Source organism: Notolepis coatsorum (assembly GCF_963971535.1).
Source record: "Notolepis coatsorum genome assembly, chromosome: 11".
Lineage (NCBI taxonomy): Eukaryota > Metazoa > Chordata > Actinopteri > Aulopiformes > Paralepididae > Notolepis > Notolepis coatsorum.
In genome coordinates this window covers 81,153,054-81,174,172 of record NC_140175.1, presented here as the reverse complement: position 1 = coordinate 81,174,172, position 21,119 = coordinate 81,153,054, and the positions used below count along the sequence as shown (strand labels likewise).

The 21,119-nt window shown below is 42.2% G+C and overlaps 1 protein-coding gene across 1 annotated transcript in view; it reads left to right on the top strand.

The window, feature by feature from the left end:
• glipr2 (GLI pathogenesis-related 2) overlaps positions 1-13,436 on the top strand; it is a 33,358-nt gene extending 19,922 nt beyond the window's left edge. The window contains exons 4-11 of the mRNA XM_084324339.1: positions 97-279; positions 747-854; positions 3,933-4,145; positions 9,644-9,721; positions 10,395-10,628; positions 10,798-11,016; positions 11,370-11,447; positions 12,047-13,436. Of these exons, the coding sequence (XP_084180465.1) occupies positions 97-279; positions 747-854; positions 3,933-4,145; positions 9,644-9,721; positions 10,395-10,628; positions 10,798-11,016; positions 11,370-11,447; positions 12,047-12,213 (1,280 nt within the window). The 3' untranslated portion in view covers positions 12,214-13,436. The remainder of the gene's footprint in view (positions 1-96; positions 280-746; positions 855-3,932; positions 4,146-9,643; positions 9,722-10,394; positions 10,629-10,797; positions 11,017-11,369; positions 11,448-12,046) is intronic.
• The last annotated feature ends 7,683 nt before the right edge of the window (positions 13,437-21,119 follow it).

The window sequence follows — 21,119 nt, the reverse complement described above, 5'->3', positions numbered from 1 at the left end:
TATTATGCAGGAGCTAACGTTCTCTGATCATACTGTGTTCAAAGCACTAATATCGATGCAATCGATGTTAACAGTGCCCCCCGGTGTTTCTCCCAGGCCACTTCACCCAGGTTGTTTGGAAGGAGTCTCAGGAGGTGGGCGTCGGCCTTGCCACGGATGGGAACACTGTATTTGTGGTCGGCCAGTACCACCCCGCTGGCAACATGTGCAACACTGGGTACTTTGAGCGGAATGTCCTGCCTCCAGATTCTAGAAGCACCCATGAAGATCGTCCTACAGGTAGCTCGAGAGTGTCCAGATGTCCCGTGGGACGATGTTTTATCTGGGATGGTACAGAACAGATTTAGGGACCATTTATTATGTGTAAATAATAATAATAAAAAATTGTTAAGTTTTATCTTTCCAACTGTCACTGTCTAGGATATTTTTATAGTGAGTGAGTGACATTGCTCGTCTATGACATGCTTTGCATCTACATATATATATATATTTTTTTTAATAATACCCACGGCCCCACTTTGGGTCGCGACCCGTAGTTTGAGAACTGCTGCTCTAGACGCAGCAAAAATAAATTACACTCCTGACATTAACATTCCACAATAAGCTTTTTCTGACTGGATTAACATTATATTGTACTGGTTCTTTAATATATTTCAGCCAATCTAGTCTTCCTAATCTTCCTTGACTCTGTTCAACACACGCCACCAGCCACATGTCTCGACTCACATGCTCTGTCTTTCCACCAGCGGACTCGAAGGGTGACAGGTCTTCTCCAGCGTCATACAGACCTCATATGAAGCAGGGTGCAGCTGGAGACACTGAGAGAGACAACGGTCAGCGGACGGTCGACCCTGGTATGAGAGAGACCAACAGTATTGTGTGTGTCTGGCATGTAAAAAAAGAAAAGAAAAGTAAAGGTATATGACTACCAATTTTCTCACTGCCTTCAGTACAAATCTATCCTGGCTTAGCACAAAATAATTGAAGTGAATACAGAGTTTTAAGCCCAGTGGTTATCTGCTATGGCTATCTGCATCCGCTTGGCACTCGGCACTCCATCAAGATGTCACCATCACTTTCGTACCAACCGACGTGCCCTTATTGGATTATTTACGTTGACGAAACTGACGAGTTATATTCATTAACACATTGGTCGCCAAAATCGCTTTCCAGCGCTATTGCCCGCCATGCGTTGACCGCCAACATCGCTGTACAGCGTTTTTGAGATCAATATTACATTTTTTCGCCATGGCATTCATAATTCATCCAGCCAACCCCCGGTGCCCTAGCGGGACCGTAGATGGGACTGCAACGGCTCAATACCGCCGCCTGGTGGATGGTCGGGCGAGTTACACACTCAAAAACCGGAAAGTGTCATCGGTGCGTCGAGGAAATTCCTCCGGCAGTCACATCTCGCTACGGGACTCCTGACAAACACTATAATACATTTGGATCGCTGCCATAACGCAATAATCGATATGATTTCGGCGTTTATTGCGCCATACAAACCGGAAATGGATCTAGGTGATCGGCGTAGAATAATTGGGATCTTTCTCCTCCAGTCTCATCGGCCCACGGTAAGGGGGCAGTAACGTTATTTTCAACCCGATTGTGCATTTCCTTGTTTGCAAACAGTCTGATCAATATATCCACCCATACTACATAAAGCTGTTACTGACGATCAAGGAATTATAAACAACCCCCCCCCCCCTTTCCTCCACGCATGATGAAGCACTGCATAATGTATACCGATCATATACATTTGAATTTTTTAATATAGCGTGTATGGGAAAGAAACGCCAATCGATAATCTATATATGCTTCAGGGCCTATAACTACTGTTTTTGGAATTACAGCAGAAAAGATTAAAAACATACTTATATTCTCGAAGATATTAACACAACAATGTATGAATGAAAAAATATAACGTTCCCACATCCTGAACGATAGATAATCGATGTTGAATGGGCCATAGTAATGTCAATATAGCAATACAATTAAAAAAGTTATAGCCCTGCAAAGAAGGTAAACATCCACTTTTTCTCCCATTTTTCTATATTTTCTCCCATCCCAATTTCGTATCATCCAATTCAACCCTCCCCTGTCACGAACGCTGTTTCTTGCCTCCCACAAGCCGGCTGCAATGTGGACTAAGTCATACATAGCACAAGTCCCCTCCGGTACTTGAGGTAACAGCAGTCGCATCTTTTCACCTGCGCAGCTCGATCTCTCAGTGTCGAGGAGTAACGCGTGGGAGGCTCACGCTGCCCCCGACACTTCCTGATTCTACTGCGCAGGCGCACCAACCGACTTGTAGGAGTCGCTTGTTCACAACGTTCGATCCCCACCCTTCAGTTTTCCCTCCCCGTAATACGGCCAATGTGTATTACTGCGGACGACCAGCTAAACTGAAAACAATGTGGAGAGCTGGATTCGAACACGCGAATCCTAGCGTCTCCACACTGGTGGCGAGTGCCTTGCCCACTACACCACCTAGCCGCCCCCCAGCGCCCAATGTGTTAAAGAAAGTTGATTTAATAAAATAAAAAAAATACTAATTTAATCAGATTAATCACTTTATTCAAATTGAGGATTTTGTTTGAGGAATACATTTATTTTATTCATCCCCTTGGGGAAATAGCAGCATGTCATAACAGTTATGATTTTACGTTCACACTGCAAACCTTAGTGGTCAATTCTGATTTATCACTCAGATCCGTATTTTTTTTATGATTGTATTTTCATAATTATTATTATTATATATATTTTTTATAATGTGGCCAATATCAGATTCCAATCTGAACTGGTGACGCTCCATAACTGACCCGCATGCGCAAATGAACACTAACGACGATGGACGTAAACATGGAGGACACTGAAGTCACAGTTTATGGTTTAATTTACAAGTTGATGTGCAGTGGAGGCTGGCTAATCCGTAAGCAGATGCTACTGGGGATGAGGAGGTGAAAGAGAGCCATTTCTTCTTTCAATAATGCGTTCAAACAAAGACCGGTTATGTCACATCCCCTTAGGTTTTGCTCGTACAGAACTATCACACCAAATACTTACTTAATAAGCTGTAGCCCTATTTTCAGAAATTCCGCCTAAAGGTACATGCCCAAGTGAATGGAAGATTGCTCCACTTCTACAAGGTCAATTAGCATGTTCTTGGTATCTAGGGACATGGGGGTATATATTCCCAGTGTCAGAAATATTGTGTCTGTTACTAGGCTTGAGTAAATTGTGATGAAACAAAGGAGAATATAAATTATGATTTATTTTTGCATCTTTGCCGGTGAATAACACCATGAAAACATTGAGGTTCTTTTGATTACGCTCACTGAGCTCATTCAGCACCTTCTTGAGACCAAGTGTAGAAGTCTAAGCAAATTAATAAAGGGAAGATGATTAAACAGAAGGATTTGGAGATACAGTAATAAATTATAATCCATTTTAATTATAAATTCACATTTGACCTTGAACTTGACCTTGACCTTATTATGGCCAAATCATACATCTATGGATAGGGAAAACGCTCCCTTTTCCAATGGCAGTGTTAAATCTGGATTTAGTCATTTCCTCTTGGTTTTACGATAAAAGAGATATAATTCGCATTTTTCCGATAAATTCTTATTTTCAGTCAATCTTAAAAACATCTGTAAAAAGGAAAATATACACTTTGACTGCTGTTTTGATAGGGTTAAGGTCTTTACTCTTGGCTACATTTAAAAAAGAAATACAATATTTACTCTTAACATCCAAGGGCCCACATGTGACCCTACAGCTTAACAGGTTATGGTAAACTCCTCACTGGCCCCCAATGAGCAAAATAAATCAGATTTGGGCCACTATTGCCTGCAGTCTGAGTGAAGAGGCTATAAGTCGTCAATGCGTCAGACACACATTATGTTGTTTGGGAATTTTCTCCACAGACCAGGCCAAGTTCCAGAGGGATTTCCTGCAGGCGTGCAACGGTCGCCGTGCGGCCCACGGTGCCCCGGCCCTCACGTTGAAACCCACCCTGAATAAAGGGGCACAAGCGTGGGCGGAGACCTTGCTGAGTGACCGGGTGCTGAAGAACTCTAAATCAGGACATGGGGAGAACATCTGGGCCATGACCGGGCCAGTCGGCACCACTGTCACAGGTGGGGAAAAAGAGAATACCTCCTGATGTATAAGCAGTGTGGTGCTGATGTATAAGCAGTGTGGTGCTGATGTATAAGCAGTGTGGTGCTGATGTATAAGCAGTGTGGTGCTGATGTATAAGCAGTGTGGTGCTGATGTAAGCAGTGTGGGTATGTGAGGATCACCCTTCAAAATACATCCTGATGTATAAGCAGTGTGGTGCTGATGTAAGCAGTGTGGGTATGTGAGGATCACCCTTCAAAATACATCCTGATGTATAAGCAGTGTGGGGATGATGTACAGTATACTCAGTGTGTTTTGCACACATTCATTTAGTTTGACAGTTATTGAGAGTAAATTAGTTTGAATATGGCCACCAGTGATAATCGGGGACAATGAATCCCTGTGTTGTGTTAATTACAGCTCAATGAAATTATGGGGTATTGGTATTGCTGTTTTTTCATCTACCTCATTTCATAACGTTTCATAATGGTTTGGGGTACTTTGGGATAGTTCAGGGAACTTTGTTGTATGGTTCGGGGTAGTGTGGGGCACTTTGGGGAATGGCTTGGGGTAGGTCACCTGTTCCTCTCCACGATCAAGACCACCATGAACAGTTTCCTAAAAGAAACTAAATCAAAACGTGGACAAAAGAGCACCCTCCCCTGGATAAACGACAGTCTAAGAAAATCAATGAAAGATAGAGATCGGGCCCTTAAAATAGCTCTCAAGTTTAAAAAAAGAACATGACAAACGTAGATTTACAACCCTGAGGAACAGAGTAACAAGAGAACTGAGGCAGGCAAAGCAGCTCTCTGACAGGGAAAGACAGAAAAAACACAGGAAAAATATTAGAACTTAAATTAAACGGTTGTGTAACACAAGACCCTGAACAAGTAGCGACAGCTTTTAACACCTACTTTTTTTTTTATATAAACAAAGTTTTTTATTCAAAGATTACATTTACATTCATATCTTGCATACAGATGTCATGTCCTTTGTTTTTTCCTTACTGAATATCCCTCCCTCCCGCCCCACCCAGAAAAATAAAAAAGACAGTACAAAAGTAAATAAATCCATACAAAATTAAATAAGACAAATACAAAATGTGAAATTAGGATCCACTTTAACAGCATATGGTACTCTTAAAGGATAAGTCTATTTGCTATGGACATAATGAAACATAAGTGCAACTCCAGGTCCGATACACAAGCCAGGTCGTATGACCCTAAATACGTGAGGTGGGAGATTAAATAAATACACGCCCACTGTCCCCAACAACCCCAATCAACAGGTAAGCCTACTCAGTGAAAATTGTCCCTCCCCTACATGGCACTCGACATAACTTCAGTCAGGAGGTAACGGATCTATTCTATCTACATATGAGATTAGCGGTTGCCAATGTGTGTAGAATTTATCAGCTGATCCTCGAATTGTAAATAACATTTTTTCCAGTTTTAGGAATGACATCACATCATTCAGCCATAATCTGGATGATGGGGGAGGTTCTGCTTTCCAATGCAAGAGTATCCTCCTGCGGGCAATCAGTGAGGCAAAGGACACTACATTGTATTGTTTTTTGGTCAAGATCACATCCTCCTCGGGGATCCCAAAGATAGCAATTTGGGGGCAGGGCACTATAGTAATCTCCAGTACCTCCGAGATGGTATCAAAAAAGAACTTCCAGAATGTTATCAGTTTCGAGCAGGACCAGAACATGTGGGTTAGATCCCCTGGTGACTGTGCACATCTGTTACAGTTGTCTGTCACATTGGGATATATTTTAGCCAATCTGGCTTTACTATAATGGACTCTGTGAAGGACAACACCTACTTTGTTGAGTCAGTAAAAACACTAGCCAGCTCCCCGCCCATTGATCTTCTACATACAACACCAGTCGATGAAACACAACACGTCTTCTCCATCAAGGAAGTCTCAGAGCCCCAGGTGCTCCGAATTCTAGGAACAATCAAAAGCTCCTTAGCTAAAGATGTGTTTGGGTTGGATTCCTCCTTCCTCAAACATCACAGAGAGTCTCTAGTGAGCCCCATCACCAAAATGGTCAACACCTCCATTCGAGACGCCATGTTCCCACAGGCCTGGAAATCAGCCATTATCACCCCGATTTTCAAGGCAGGGGATGCTACAGAGGTTAGCAATTACCGACCTATTAGCATTCTTCCAGTAGTATCACAGATAACAGAGAAGTGCATAGCAGAACAACTCATCACTCACCTTAATAACACTCCTTTCTCACTCCACCCCATGCAGTTCGGGTTTTGAGCGAAACACAACATCACATCACCCCCCTTGAAATATGATGTCGGGGTACCTCAAGGATCGATCCTGGGACCTTTGTTGTTCAGTCTGTTCATAAACGACTTGCCCTCTGCCTGTGCTGGCACAACAGCCCAGATACAGATGTATGCAGACGACACAGTGATTTACGTGCACGCAAACAACAAAACTCAGGCAGCACACAAACTTCAAGTTCAAGTTTCAAGTTCAAGTTTTCAAGTTTCTTTATTAGTTGTCATACAGAAATACAGAATACTTTTGCATGAAATGCTTCTTTCTGTTTTGCTCCTGAGAGTGTGCTAGATCAAATAAAAAGATAGTATAAAATAAGTATAATATAAGTATAAAATAGAAAGTCAAGTACGTAAACAAGTGTAAACAAACTAACATTTTCAATATACATATATACAGTATATGTACAGTATATACAATGCAGAGTAGAGAAGGTAACTGAGTTACAGCAATATACAGTACAGTAGAAATGGTGAGGTATAGCTTAGCTTGTGGTGCCACCTTGTGGTGGTGAGGTGCAATGAGGTGCAATGAGGTATGAGATTGATGTGCAAATCTCCTTACCAATAAATATAAAGTGTGTTAGTGTCTAAAGTGGGTAAAGTGGGTGCTACAGTGTGTTGTTTATTTAAAGTGAGTGTGTGCGTGTGGATGTGTGTGCTGTGGGTGTATTTGATGGTTTGTTATTGTTCATTGAGCATCCTGATGGCCTGGGGATAGAAGCTCCTTCTGAGTCTCTCTGTGCTTGTCATGAGAGACTCTGGTATCGCTTGCCTGACCGCAGCAGTTCAAAGAGGCAGTTGTTTGAGTGGCTGGGGTCTTTGATTATTCTCTTAGCCTTACCCATTCAGCGCTTGTTGTAAATGTCTTGGAGAGTGGGAAGCCCCCCTCCAATTGTGCGCTCGGCTGAACGGGCCACTCTCTGTAGTCTGCTACGGTCTTGTGTAGTGCTATTCCCAAACCAGGAGGTGATATTGCCAGTCAGGATGCTCTCTATTGTGCATGAGTAGAAGTTCTTGAGGATCTTCTGACTCACTTGGAACTTCCTTAGGCGCCTAAGGAAGTAGAGGTGTTGTCGTGCCTTCTTGATAACACTGTCAATGTGTGTGGTCCATGTCAAGTCTTCGGATATGTGGACTCCGAGGTACTTAAAACTGTTCACTCTCTCAACCGGTGCCCCGTCGATGCTGAGGGGGCTGTAGTCCCTGACCCCTGACCTCCTAAAGTCCACAATCATCTCTTTTGTTTAGCTGACGTTCAGGGAGAGGCTGTTCTCTTGACACCATCCCGCTAGAACCTTTACCTCTTCCAGGTAGGCCCTCTCATCGTTTGCAGAGATCAGGCCCACCACTACTATGTCGTCAGCAAATTTGATGATTGTGTTGTTGTTCCGCTGTGCCACACAGTCATGTGTGTACAGGGAGTAGAGGAGGGGACTCAGAACACAAAACTGAATGCAATAATGGCACGCACAGTAAAATGGTTCTCAGAAAACTGTCTCCACCTCAACGCAAAGAAGTCTGCATGTTCTTCGAAAAAAGATCATCTGTAACACCTGACCCAGACGTGTTTGCAGCTAAGGAGAGGCTTGAAGTAGTCAAAGATTTTAAATACCTTGGAATAACCTTGGACTCAAACCTCACCTTCAAAAAACAGGTAAAAAAGTCACACAGGCCGTAAAATTTAACATAGCCAACTTTAAATACATCCGAGACTGCCTCAACATGGAAACAGCCGGGGCGCCCCAGTGGCGAACCACATAGCACGCTCAGCCGCGACACGGCCGACCCGGGTTCGACTCCCGAACCCGTCGTTATTTGCCGAATGTCTTCCCCCCACTCTGTCTCCCATTCCTCCTCTGTCTCTCTCTACTGGACTGCCCAGTAGCAATAAAGCGATAAAACACCAAAAAATAAATCTTTAAAAAAAAACATGGAAACAGCCAAACTCTACTTCAATTCAGTAATTATGTCCCATCTGACATACTGCATAACCAGCTGGTCTCAGACCTGCAAAACCACATTGACACCAATTAATTCAGTTCATATACAGGCCCTGAAGGTGTTGGACAAGAAACCCTTTCGCCACCACCACTGTACCATCCTCCAAAAACATGCCCTGCTAAGCTGGGAAAACATGCTGAAACTAAAAGATGCCAGCCTGATATACTGTATAAAATCAAACACGGTCTAGCCCCACCACCTCTCTCACAGTTCTTAACAGAAAGCAGCAGGTTCACCAGAACAGTGCTAGAGGGAAATTTCATCATCCCAGGTAGAAAAAGCGCATTTAGCAAATCAGCCTTCTCGGTCAGAGCTGCAGAGTTCTGGAACACCATCCCATCACACATCCGCAGTACTAATACACTCAGGTCCTTCACACACACACTCAAATCATGGCTGTTACAAAATCAGGTCTGTGACCATAACCATTATATAGCAAGTCACATCGCAGTCCAGCTGCCCAGCCCCCGTATGCTTGCCTACTAGCCTGACTGTCCTTATTGTGATTATGTGATTTATGATTATGTATATGTGTGCATATGTGTGATTATCATATGGTGTGCCTGCCATATGTGTGCCTGCCTATACGGTGTTTATACATGTATAGCTTTGATTTGTCCCTGTACAGTTTTTATTTTTTATTTTATTTTATTATTTTTTTATAGATGCACATTGCACAAAATGACTAGAGAGTGAATGTACAGAATATGTTTTAAACTGTTTTTATATTAGCTTTAATATCCTTCTATTTTTTTCTGTTTCTTTTCTGGCTTAAACATCTAGCCCAGGGACTACAACTGAAAACTAGCAATCCTGCTAATGTTGGCATTTTACAGTTTTTTATTTGTATTAATTTATAAATGTATAAACTGTTGATTGATATGCACTGTCCTTGATCAAATAAACTGAGTAAACTAAACTAGGTTTGGGTACTTTGGGTGTACCTTGGAGTGGTTTTCGGTACTTTGGGGTATGGTTTGGGGTAATTTCAGATTGTTTGGTGTACTTTGGGGTAGTTTGAGGTGGTTTTGTATATTTTGGCGTATATCCATACTTTATTTTTTATTTTGGGGGCTGGGGGGTTACTTTGGGGCAATTCATATTATTTTTGGAGTAACAGACCACAGAATGTTTTCATTGACCAATCAAAATTGAGTATTCATCAAAGCCATGTAATAAGACAAGTTGACTTCTATTGTACTCAGGTCAAGAGGTGATAGACGCCTGGTACAACCAAGAAGATAACTATGACTTCTCCAAACCAGGCCACCAGGACAAAACAGGTAAAGACAGGTATGGAGGTGAATCACTGAAACAAGTCAGTGATAAATAAGAGTCTAAAATCATCGGAGGAACCAATATAGATCTTATACTATAGGTAGAATCTCCTAATGCCGTTAAACAGCAACCTCTAAGCAAAAGAGCCCTGCTTGGTATTGCACTTTGTTGAATTTCTCCAGACCTCTCTTGGCAGATCCTGAGGTGTGGTGATATATTTTCTGATATATCCCTCCCTCCCTCCCTTACTCCATCCATCTCTTCCTCCACCCACCCCTCTCACTGCTCTCCATCCCTACCCATCCATCCCTCATTCCCTCCCTTCTTCTTTCCACCTATCCATCCATTCATCCATCCCTCTCTCTCCATCCCTTACTCTATCCATCCATTCATCTTCCCTCATGCCTTCTTTCCTTCCATCCATCTATTCATCCCTCCCTCCCCTCCCCATCCTTGACAAAAGCATGTATGTGAATAATGATCTGTATATGTTTTGTTGTCTAAAATAAATACCATACCACCCTCCATCCCTCCCTCCACTTATTCTATCTATCCCTCCCTCCTCCCTCCCTCCCTCCCTCCCTCCCTCCCTCCCTCCCTCCCTCCCTCCCTCCCTCCACTTATTATATCCCTCCCTCCCTCCACTTATTCTATCCCTCCCTCCCTCTCTACATCCAGGCCAGTTCACTCAGCTGGTGTGGCGCAGCTCTAAGGAGGTGGGTGTCGGCAGAGCCAGCGGTAGCGGTATGGTGGTAGTGGTGGCACACTTTGATCCCGCTGGCAACATCACCAACCCCGGGTACCATGTCCAGAATGTCCTCCCTAGAGGGTCAAAGGTCACCGATCAGCCCGTGGAAGACGTGTCTGCTAAGATGAGGGTGCTGACAGTGAGGAGTGGAACTTCCATAACAGGTGAGGGGGTGTTTTCATCATATTATGAGCTTTTATAATAGTTAGACAAGAGGAACAGAGGATAGTTTGTGTTTAAGTGTGTTAAAAGTATATTTCTACCCTATACTACCCTGTACTCTATGTACCTTTCTGAGAGTATAAATTCATTCATTTATCTTTTCTTGGTTAGCGAACGAGCTCGACCAGTTCAGCCGCGGTCTTCTGATGTCCCTGAACCAACACCGGCGGCAGCATGGGGCGGGGCCTCTCTCCATAATCCCCTCCCTCACTAAGGAGGCCCAGGATTGGGCGGCTCACCTGGTGAGCATTAACACCTTGATGAACAGCAACAAGGGCCACGGGGAAAGCATCTTCTACAGGTCTGGCTCCAGCACATCGCCCCCTTCAGGTTGGTCATGCACCTTTGATTTTAAGTCAGAGTAAAGCAATAATACATAATGTGTTCTGAGTTTTCAAGTATATAAAATTAGGTTTAAAAATCGTGAAAAAATACTGTCTGAAACCATGCCCCTCTCTCTTTCTCTCTCTCTCTCTCTCTCTCTCTCTCTCTCTCTCTCTGCCTGCCTCTTCTTTCTCCATGTCTTTCTCTCGCTGTCTCAATTTATATAAGCAATTTAGCCAAAATTTAGGCCCGCCCAAAAAAATGTCATGTTTAAATATGTTATATAACATGTTTAATCTCTTAATTTCCTTCATACAGACTTTAATTGTTATTATATATTTTCAACTTTTATTCTACAGGTTCTGATGTGGCTGATTCTTGGTACAAGGGGATCGAAAAGTATGACTTCTCTTCCCCTGGATTTCGAAAAGGAGCAGGTAATATGAACGTAATTGTATAGTCAGCCATTTTTTACACAAATTAATTACTTGCTAGTAGGGATGCTCGATATTGGCTTTTTTACCGATACCGATATACCGATATTGTCCAACTCTTAATTTCCGATACCGATATCAACCGATATCACATTTTAATGCCGATATCGGCCGATAATATCGGTAGGCCGATAATATCGGACATCATTTCTATAGAAATGTAAAAAAAATTAAATAAAAATAAAAATAATTTGAAAACCGATACCGATATTTTCCGATATCACATTTTAATGCCGATATCGGCCGATAATATCGGTAGGCCGATAATATCGGACATCCCTACTTGCTAGTAGTGTAATCGATGCATAGCCAGTAGCTGACTTACTGAGTCCCATGGTGGAGGTTCTGGCCGTGAAGATGGTATAGATATAGACCAATCAATTTGAAGCACAAGGGCATGTTTTCACGCCCCAAGTGCACTCTTTTTGTGTCATATGTCACCCCAGTGCTTGTGGTGTGCTTGTGTGCTGGAAAAACATGCCATTCACAATTATCTGGGACCCCCTCTCTGAAAAGCTTCCGTTTGCACCGTGTCCTTCCAGGTAACTTCACGCAGCTGGTGTGGAAGTCTTCCAAGGAAGTGGCCTTCGGACTGGCGACCGATGGGAGTGGAACCTTCATTGCTGTGGCTTTCTATGCTCCAGCTGGCAACATCACCAACCCAGGCTATTTCCAAGACAATGTCAAAGCCAAAGGAAGCCAGTTTTAGATCATTTGTTTGTAATGTTTAAAAAGGATAATTATGGTTATAGGATTATTCCAATGACTGGTACTAATACTCCAAACAGAGAGCTAAGAAGTTATCTTACCAATGATATTGATTGATAGTCTGTTCTTCATACTGGATATATTTAAAGCCTTAATGACTTATGCTAGCAGAGGCATAGGATATGACAATCCATTCAAACGATGCATGCGATTTGAAAAAGTAGCCTGCATGCAGGGCATTAGTTAGAGATTCCTGTAGATCAGCAATTATGCCACAATAATGTGGAACGCCCTACCCACAGCCATAAAATAATGTGAATCCCTACCCTCCTTCAAAACCGCTCTCAAAGAGCACCTACGGGTGGCTGCCATTAGAAACTGGCCCCGGTAAATGTCCAAATCCCAGTTTCTTCCCCTTCGGATGTATATATTTTTCTTATGATCTTTTTTTTCTTTTTTCTTACACAGTACTGTATAATTTGTATGTCTTGTATGTCATAAATGTCCTGATGAATTGAAAATGGAGGACCCTGATGTAAACAAGACGAAAATCCAAGTCTTATTTATCCAGTCGTATACTCAGTACTTCACATGCAATTTCGCTAAAAACCTTGCCAACGAAAACATTATTGGTTTTAAAACTGATGTTTTGATATAGTTTTGTTGTTAACTTCAATTCATCAAGTATTTCTACAGTTTAAAAAAATTCTATTGAATACATTCACCGTGGAGACATGCAAGAAGAAGAAAAGGCCTCACAGGGTTATGGTTAGGTGATGATGATGAATCAGTGATTGATATACACATGATCATTTTTGGGTGAAGTGCTCCTTTAACCATGTAACAAAAGGACCAGTCTATGGCCAACTATTTAATTTTACATATTTCTTTGGATTATTTTACTCCTGTAATGTGAAGTTTTATTGGTTGTGGGAAGATCTGTAGGCCTACAGATCTCAAATGTTTTATTTCTCAGGGGAAAATGATTTACCTCATGTTGTTTTTTATTTGATACATTCCAGTATGGTTGCACACCTACTGCTTTTCATGTGGTTTTGTTCTCATGCACACTGTGAAATATTTGCTTGAAATGACTGAGCACTGAATCATAACCCATCTCACAGGGCAATAAAACATCCTGATAGTCTTTGAAACCTCAGGAAACGGTCTGGTCCACTGTATGATACCTTAAAGGGATAGTTCAGATTTTCTTTACATTAACATCCCTACCCTCCTTCAAAACCGCTCTCAAAGAGCACCTACGGGTGGCTGCAATTAGAAACTGGCCCCGGTAAATATCAAAAAGTCAAATGTCAAAATGTCAATTGTCAAATGTAGCTAGTTCCAAGACATCATGCCAGTCTGAAGCATAGGAAACACACTGTAGCTAGTTCCAAGACATCATGCCAGTCTGAAGCAGGAAACACACTGTAGCTAGTTCCAAGACATCATGCCAGTCTGAAGCAGGAAACACACTGTAGCTAGTTCCAAGACATCATGCCAGTCTGAAGCAGGAAACACACTGTAGCTAGTTCCAAGACATCATGATTTGATTTGACATTTAAAAAAAATACAAGATTCCAGAAAACATCAAGGATGATACACAAAAAAGTCAAGACTTATTTCCATTGTGGTCCTTGGTCTCAGACAGACAAGCAATACAAAACATGACCACAAATAACAATTTGACAAACTGCATAATTAGGAAACACTGGGGCTAGTTCCAAGACATCATGTTGGTCTGAAGAATAGGAAACACTGGGGTTAGTTCCAAGACATCATGTTGGTCTGAATAATAGGAAACACTGGGGTTAGTTCCAAGACATCATGCACTGCTGTTTTCTGTTGTGGATGGTTAAAAACTTTGTCTGCATGTTATGTGTGGATTAACTAATGAATTAATAAATGTTGAGACCCTGTTTGCTGCCTTGGTATTTTATACCAACAAATGTCAAAATAATCAGAACTATCCCTTTAAAATCCATCATTCCATAGTGCTTAACTGAAACCATACATGTGAGCTGAAAACATCTGCAGTAGTCTAGTCTCATCTGCTTGGATTCCTGTGTGCACTTTGTTTTCACTTTGTTTTAGCAACTGTGCATTTTCATTTTACACCTGTAGAGGGCGATGTTGTGTTACTCATTTCCACCTCCCGTTCAATAAAAACGAAGGGAATTATGTGAGACACTGGAGATGTGTGAAGAATCTTTATCTCTCACATGCACGCGTGTGAAACACACTCATACACACACTGATGGTAGAAACCATTGTTACTTACTTCCATTCCCTGCTAACCGCAGGGACCGAGAAAGCTTTGCATGGGGAATGCAAAGGCAAAACTAGAATAGCCAGGTATCACGTTGCACCATTGTCTGATCCAACCTCCACAGAAAAACATCATCTACGGTTATCTGCTGACCATCGCTGTCCCACTTTTAACCAGGCCAACAGATAAAAGGTCAAAGAGCTGCAATTTGCATTTTTCTTTGAATAGTGCAGGGCAGAAACCAGATGGTGTTTCCGGTTGAGAGATAACATTATTCCGTTTGGTCTGTTTCGATGCAATTGTATTATTTTAAAGGGGATTTTGAGATAACCTGCTCATTGCAAGGCCTAATAACAAGCTTCAAAATGACCTGAGAAGCCTACTTTCTAGATAATCAATGTTTAATCCCCGTTTTGGCTCAGAGCCACCATGCTACACTGTGGCCCCTGGTCCACCATGTCTAAATGTTTATCACCCATATATTTTAGGAGAGTATACTTCATATACTTTACATGCGTTCAGAAAATTATACTAAAGTTGTGTTCCATTGAAACCACATGAGTTGTACTTAGTGTGTTAAAAATATACTTTCGTTTAACTTTTTCATATACTAAGATATACTTGTTATCTAATTAACAAGATTAATTAGACAATTAAAATATAAATGAGATATTAATAGATTAATAATTAGATATTAAATTAAGATTTAGTCCCAAAGACTCCCATCTAAGGAGACTTTTAGGAGACAACAGAGGAGACTGGACCATGGTCATTCTTATACATTCTCTCATTGGACTATAACCTCAAGTGAAATTAAAACTATTCTTCTTTTGTCCCCGGACCCCACATTGGAAATCACTGAGCTATAGAGTTTACTGCTCAGGTCTCATCACTGATCTTTAACACAGAACAGGGGCAACAAGGCTGTAGCTAAGGGGAGGTGTGTTGGGAGCTGTATCCAGGTGTCAGCCCCAGTTACACGAATACACACTGTGCTGAGGCAAGGTGTGTGTGTGTGTGTGTGTGTGTGTGTGTCTGTGTGTGTGTGTGCGTGCGTGCGTGCGTGCGTGCGTGCGTGTGTGTGTGTGTGTGTGTGTGTGTGTGCCCGTGCGTGCCTGAACAGGCGTGGAGGTGGGACTCTTGGATTGATTCAGTCTTCTGAAGAAAGAGGGCAAAGAAACCGGACAGCTAAAAGAGCTAATTGATTCATCAAAGCAATTCATTGCTTGTGTCCCCAAGCTTGTTCAGGCCTAGCACTACTACCTAACACCACAACCTTCCTAGCACCACTACCTAGCACCGCTATCACTACTACCTAACACTACTACCTAACACTACTACCTAACACTACTACCTAGCACCACTACCTAACACCACTACCTAACACTACTACCTAGCACCACTACCTAGCACTACTACCTAGCACCACTACCTACTAGCACCACTATCTAGCACCACTACCTAACACCACTACCTAACACTACTACCTAGCACCACTACCTAACACCACTACCTAACACTACTACCTAGCACTACTACCTAGCACCACTACCTAACACTACTACCTAGCACTACTACCTAACACTACTACCTAACACTACTACCTAGCACTACTACCTAGCACCACTACCTACTAGCACCACTATCTAGCACTACTACCTAACACTACTACCTAGCACCACTACCTACTAGCACCACTATCTAGCACTACTACCTAACACTACTACCTAGCACCACTACCTAGCACCACTACCTAGCACTACTACCTAGCACTACTACCTAACACTACTACCTAGCACTACTACCTAACACTACTATCTAGCACTACTACCTAACACTACTACCTAGCACCACTACCTAACACCACTACCTAACACTACTACCTAGCACTACTACCTAACACTACTACCTAACACTACTACCTAGCACTACTACCTAACACCACTACCTACTAGCACCACTATCTAGCACTACTACCTAACACTACTACCTAGCACCACTACCTAGCACCACTACCTACTATCACTGAGCTATAGAGTTTACTGCTCAGGTCTCATCACTGATCTTTAACACAGAACAGGGGCAACAAGGCTGTAGCTAAGGGGAGGTGTGTTGGGAGCTGTATCCAGGTGTCAGCCCCAGTTACACGAATACACACTGTGCTGCTGAGGCAAGGTGTGTGTGTGTGTGTGTGTGTGTGTGTGTGTGTGTGTGTGTGTGTGTGTGTGTGTGTGTGTGTGTGTGTGTGTGTGTGTGTGTGTGTGTGTGTGTGTGCGTGCATGCGTGCGTGCGTGCGTGCGTGCGTGTGTGCGTGTGTGTGTGTGTGTGTGTGTGCGTGCGTGCGTGCGTGCGTGCGTGCGTGCGTGCGTGCGTGTGTGTGTGTGCGTGTGTGTGTGTGTGCCCGTGCGTGCCTGAACAGGCGTGGAGGTGGGACGCTTGGATTGATTCGGTCTTCTGAAGAAAGAGGGCAAAGAAACCGGACAGCTAAAAGAGCTAATTGATTCATCAAAGCAATTCATTGCTTGTGTCCCCAAGCTTGTTCAGGCCTAGCACTACTACCTAACACCACAACCTTCCTAGCACCACTACCTAGCACCGCTATCACTACTACCTAACACTACTACCTAACACTACTACCTAGCACTACTACCTAGCACCACTACCTAACACTACTACCTAACACTACTACCTAGCACTACTACCTAGCACTACTACCTAGCACCACTACCTAACACCACTACCTAACACTACTACCTAGCACTACTACCTAGCACTACTACCTAGCACCACTACCTACTAGCACCACTACCTACTAGCACCACTACCTAACACCACTACCTAACACTACTACCTAGCACCACTACCTAACACCACTACCTAACACTACTACCTAGCACTACTATCTAGCACCACTACCTAACACTACTACCTAGCACTACTACCTAACACTACTACCTAACACTACTACCTAGCACTACTACCTAGCACCACTACCTACTAGCACCACTATCTAGCACTACTACCTAACACTACTACCTAGCACCACTACCTACTAGCACCACTATCTAGCACTACTACCTAACACTACTACCTAGCACCACTACCTAGCACCACTACCTAGCACTACTACCTAACACTACTACCTAGCACTACTACCTAACACTACTATCTAGCACTACTACCTAGCACTACTACCTAGCACCACTACCTAGCACTACTACCTAACACTACTATCTAGCACTACTACCTAACACTACTACCTAGCACCACTACCTAACACCACTACCTAACACTACTACCTAGCACTACTACCTAACACTACTACCTAACACTACTACCTAGCACTACTACCTAGCACCACTACCTACTAGCACCACTATCTAGCACTACTACCTAACACTACTACCTAGCACCACTACCTAGCACCACTACCTACTAGCACCACTACCTAGCACTACTACCTAACACTACTACCTAGCACTACTACCTAGCACCACTACCTAGCACCACTACCTAGCACTACTACCTAACACTACTACCTAACACTACTACCTAGCACTACTACCTAGCACCACTACCTAACACCACTACCTAACACTACTACCTAACACCACTACCTACCTAACACTACTACCTAACACTACTACCTAACACCACTACCTACCTAACACTACTACCTAACACTACTACCTAACACTACTACCTAGCACCACTACCTAACACTACTACCTAACACTACTACCTAGCACCACTACCTAACACTACTACCTAACACTACTACCTAACACTACTAACTAGCACCACTACCTAACACCACTACCTAACACTACTACCTAACACTACTACCTAGCACCACTACCTAACACTACTATCAATTTAAACCAAACTATCAATTTGGTTTAAATGCAACAAATGATCACTAAACATTAAAAAAACGAATTTCATTTTTTTTGGTCTCAAATCTGTGATTTTTAACTCCTCATCTAAAGTAGTGATCAATGACATCCCCATAGCTAGGGTGTATTCTACACGATTCCTTGGTGTTCTGCTTGATGAATCCCTATCATGGAAACCTCATATCACAGCCATAACTACAAAAATGGCCAAGAGTATTGGTATTCTTGGAAAAACACGTCACTTGCTGAGCACCGAGGTTGCCACAATGTTATATTACTCTATGGTTTACCCATATATCAATTACTGTAATTTAGTTTGGGGTAGTACTCATCAGACCAAACTTGAGCCCATATACCGTCTGCAGAAACAAGCTCTAAAAATAATCAGCTGTGTTCAACGAAGTCATTCTTCTCAGCCTCTATTCCATAAGTTAGGTATACTCAGTGTTTATCAAGTGAATCATCTTCAGACTGGTTTATTTGTGCATAGTTCTTTAAACAGAGCCCTTCCCCCTTTCTTTCATGACATGTTTTCCCACAATCACCAAATTCATAATTACCCCACACGTAGTTCCTGTTTGCTTAGACCACCCTTTTCCCGCACTTCCCAATCTCAGTTTTGTTTGCTCTACCGAGGGTCAAAGTTGTGGAACTCTTTGCCTCCACATATTTTGGAATTTTCTTTTCTGAAATTCAAAAGAGCACTGAAATCTCATCTCCTAGAGCACCAATATTTCCCATATGGACTTCCTTTACAAACTGTGGTCTGATGGCTTGTTGTATTTTCGTTTTATTATATATTCTTCCTGTCATTAATTGTTTTCTCTATACCAGAAATCGTATGGTATGGGTGCCTTCTTCGGTGTCTATGTAGGCCTGCTTGTGTGTATATGTGTAAATAAACAAACAAACAAACTACCTAACACTACTACCTAACACTACTAACTAGCACCACTACCTAGCACCACTACCTAACACTACTACCTAACACTTAACCTACTTGCCTCGTATGAATGTGTATGCATGTGAATGAATGTTGGTGGTGGTCGGAGGGGCCGTAGGCGATGATTATTCGCCACGCTTCCGTGAGTCTGCCTCAGGGCAGCTCTGGCTGCAATTGTAGCTTACCACCACCGGTATGACTGTGTATGAACGAATAATGGACTCTGTGAAGCGCTCTGGGTCTCATGAAGAGCGCTATATAAATCCAAGTCATTATTATTATTATTATTACTACCTAACACTACTAACTAGCACCACTACCTAACACCACTACCTACCTAACACTACTACCTAACACTACTACCTAGCACTACTAACTAGCACCACTACCTAACACTACTACCTAACACCACTACCTACCTAACACTACTACCTAACACTACTACCTAGCACTACTACCTAGCACCACTACCTAACACTACTACCTAACACTACTACCTAGCACTACTACCTAACACTACTACCTAGCACTACTACCTAGCACCACTACCTAACACTACTACCTAATACTACTAACTAGCACCACTACCTAACACTACTACCTAGCACTACTACCTAACACTACTACCTGGTGCTACTACATAACATTACTACCATATAACACTACTAGCTGACACTACTACCTAGCACTGCACTACTACCTAACATTACTACCTAACATTACTACCTAACATTACTACCTGACACTACTACCTAACATTACTACCTAACACTACTACATAACATTACTACCTAACATTACTACCTAACATTACTACCTAACATTACTACCTCACACTACTACCTAACATTACTACCTAACATTACTACCTAACATTACTACCTGACACTACTACCTAACATTACTACTATCTAACACTACTACCTGACACTACTACCTAACATTACTACCTAACACTACTACATAACATTACTACCATCTAACACTACTACCTGACACTACTACCTAACACTACTACCTAACATTACTACCATCTAACACTACTACCTGACACTACTACCTGACACTACTACCTGACACTACTACCTAACACTACTACCTAACACTACTACCTGACACTACTACCTAACACTACTACCTAACATTACTACCATCTAACACTACTACCTAACACTACTACCATCTAACACTACTACCTAACACTACTACCTAACATTACTACCATCTAACACTACTACCTAACACACTACTACCTCACATTACTACCTAACACTACTACCTAACATTACTACCATCTAACACTACTATCTAACACTACTACCTAACATTACTACCTAACACTACTACCTAACATTACTACCATCTAACACTACTACCTAACACTACTACCTAACATTTCTACCTAACACTACTACCTAACATTACTACCATCTAACACTACTACCTAACACTACTACCTAACATTACTACCATCTAACACTACTACCTAACACACTACTACCTCACATTACTACCATCTAACACTACTACCTGACACTACTACCTAACACTACTACCTAACACTACTACCTAACATTACTACCTAACATTACTACCATCTAACACTACTACCTGACACTACTACCTAACATTACTACCATCTAACACTACTACCTAACACTACTACCTAACATTACTACCATCTAACACTACTACCTAACACTACTACCTGACACTACTACCTGACACTACTACCTAACACTACTACCTAACATTACTACCATCTAACACTACTACCTGACACTACTACCTAGCACTAC